General features: G+C 42.1%; 1 protein-coding gene across 1 annotated transcript in view; it reads left to right on the top strand.

The window, feature by feature from the left end:
• Positions 1–1,754, top strand: part of LOC101851798 (potassium channel subfamily T member 2) — a gene marked incomplete in the record, with an annotated part of 150,852 nt that overhangs the window by 107,674 nt on the left and 41,424 nt on the right. Inside the window, 1 exon segment of the mRNA XM_013081566.2 lies at positions 1,053–1,189. Coding sequence (XP_012937020.1) covers positions 1,053–1,189 — 137 coding nt within the window.

Below are 1,754 nucleotides of genomic sequence, written 5' to 3'. Positions count from 1 at the left end.
TGTAGAAAAAGTCTACTGGGGTCTGGTGGGGTTCGCTTCTTCTTTTCTATCTAACATCTATCGTCCTTATATTCTCTCCTCCTTCTTTTTTATGTTTGTTACTCTCTTGTAACACCTCTAATCTTTGGCGCTCATATGACCTTATGCAGTTGCGAGCGCCGTAAAACCTTACTAAAACAAACAAAAACAAAAATGCCATGGTCCTTCAGCGTTTTGATGATCGAGTGCAGGGTGTCAATGGTTGGGTCACCTTTTTCTCTCTTTTGTTTCTGTCTATTATTCTCTGTTTTTCCAAGCGCGAAATGATCATTATTGTGTCGATGTGAGCGTCTTTATGCTAACAAACAAACAAACACATAAACACATAAACAAACAAACAAACAAACGACTGTATTTGTGCGGACTCACAGAAGAGACAGAAAGCTGCCAGTAACATTTGGTACAACTAAGACAAATGATGAACATTTTGAAAACAACACCCTAAATGAGGATATTTGGTTTTTTAAAAGAAAATGGGCATGACACAAAAAATGCCCCAACCCCAAAAAACAACAACAACCAACAAACAAACAAACGAATAAAAAAACAAACAAATAAATAAATAATTAAAAAACAAACAAACAAACCAACTAACAAATAGCCAAGCATACAAAAAATCAAGTAAAGAAATAGCTTTGAAAAGAAAACAATCAAACACACAGACAAGCAAACAAAACAAACACACAAACAAATGCACACACAAACAAACAAGTTGTTGATCACACACACTTCATTAGTTGTGGAGCGGAAGCAACATTTTTTGGCACATAGTTCCCCCCCCCCTCTCTCTCTCTCTCTCTCTCTCTCTCTCTCTCTCTCTCTCTCTCTCTCTCTCTCTCTCTCTCCTTTCTCCTCTCTTTCTCTCTCTTGTCTTGTTTTAGTTTTAGTAGCTATATGTTTTGAACGTCCTAAACTAGCGACGACAATCCCTGTTAATTTATGACCTAATTGTGTTGTAAGTGCCGTAAAACTCTTACTAAATCTCTGCCCCTCCCCGCCCCCCTTCCCCTCAGTTCTACACAGTTATCCTGATGAGTTCCGAAGAGCTGGATGACAACATGCAGTTTATCCTCAAAGACCCAAAGTGGGCCAACAGAGTCCTCTACATACGCGGATCAGCCCTCAAGGATATAGACCTCAAGAGATGCCGGTATGTCTTAACTTTTTGCTTCTTTTTCTTTTATTTCATGTTTGTTTTGTGTGTGTGGGGGGGGGGGCGGGATCCTCAAATAGTATTGGTTGTTTTGATTTCAGTGTTGCGTGCTGTGATGTTTTGTGTTAGGTGATTTGTAAAGGAGGTAGAATCTGCCTCAGGGGGGCTCTCGTGGCCTAGAGGTTAAGGTGTTGGCCTCTCATTCAAAGGTCCCGGGTTCGAATCCGGGTAGCGACCGAAAAATTTTCTTCTCTAAATTTGTCTCCGTTCACCTCAATTCCTGCTCTCTAGCAATGTTCTGTCGTCTGCTTTCGTCTTCTCTCTCTGCCCCCTTCCCCTCACCTCCTTTGCCCCCTCCTCTGGGCTCCTGATTCTTTCTGCAGCCTTTCTACTGCTACTCCTTCGCTTCTTCTTACTGCTGTCTTTCAGCCACACCCCTGATCTTCTGGTATGAAAGATCTACACCTAGCCTTCTCGGAAAAGGGCGAAACATCTCGGAGGGCCCGTGTGCAAGTTGCGCACGTTAAAGATCCCTTGTGGTCTAAAATCGATAAGAGTAGGC

Source organism: Aplysia californica, unplaced genomic scaffold (assembly GCF_000002075.1).
Source record: "Aplysia californica isolate F4 #8 unplaced genomic scaffold, AplCal3.0 scaffold00137, whole genome shotgun sequence".
NCBI classification, from domain to species: domain Eukaryota; kingdom Metazoa; phylum Mollusca; class Gastropoda; order Aplysiida; family Aplysiidae; genus Aplysia; species Aplysia californica.
This window is presented reverse-complemented; position numbering and strand designations above follow the sequence as displayed.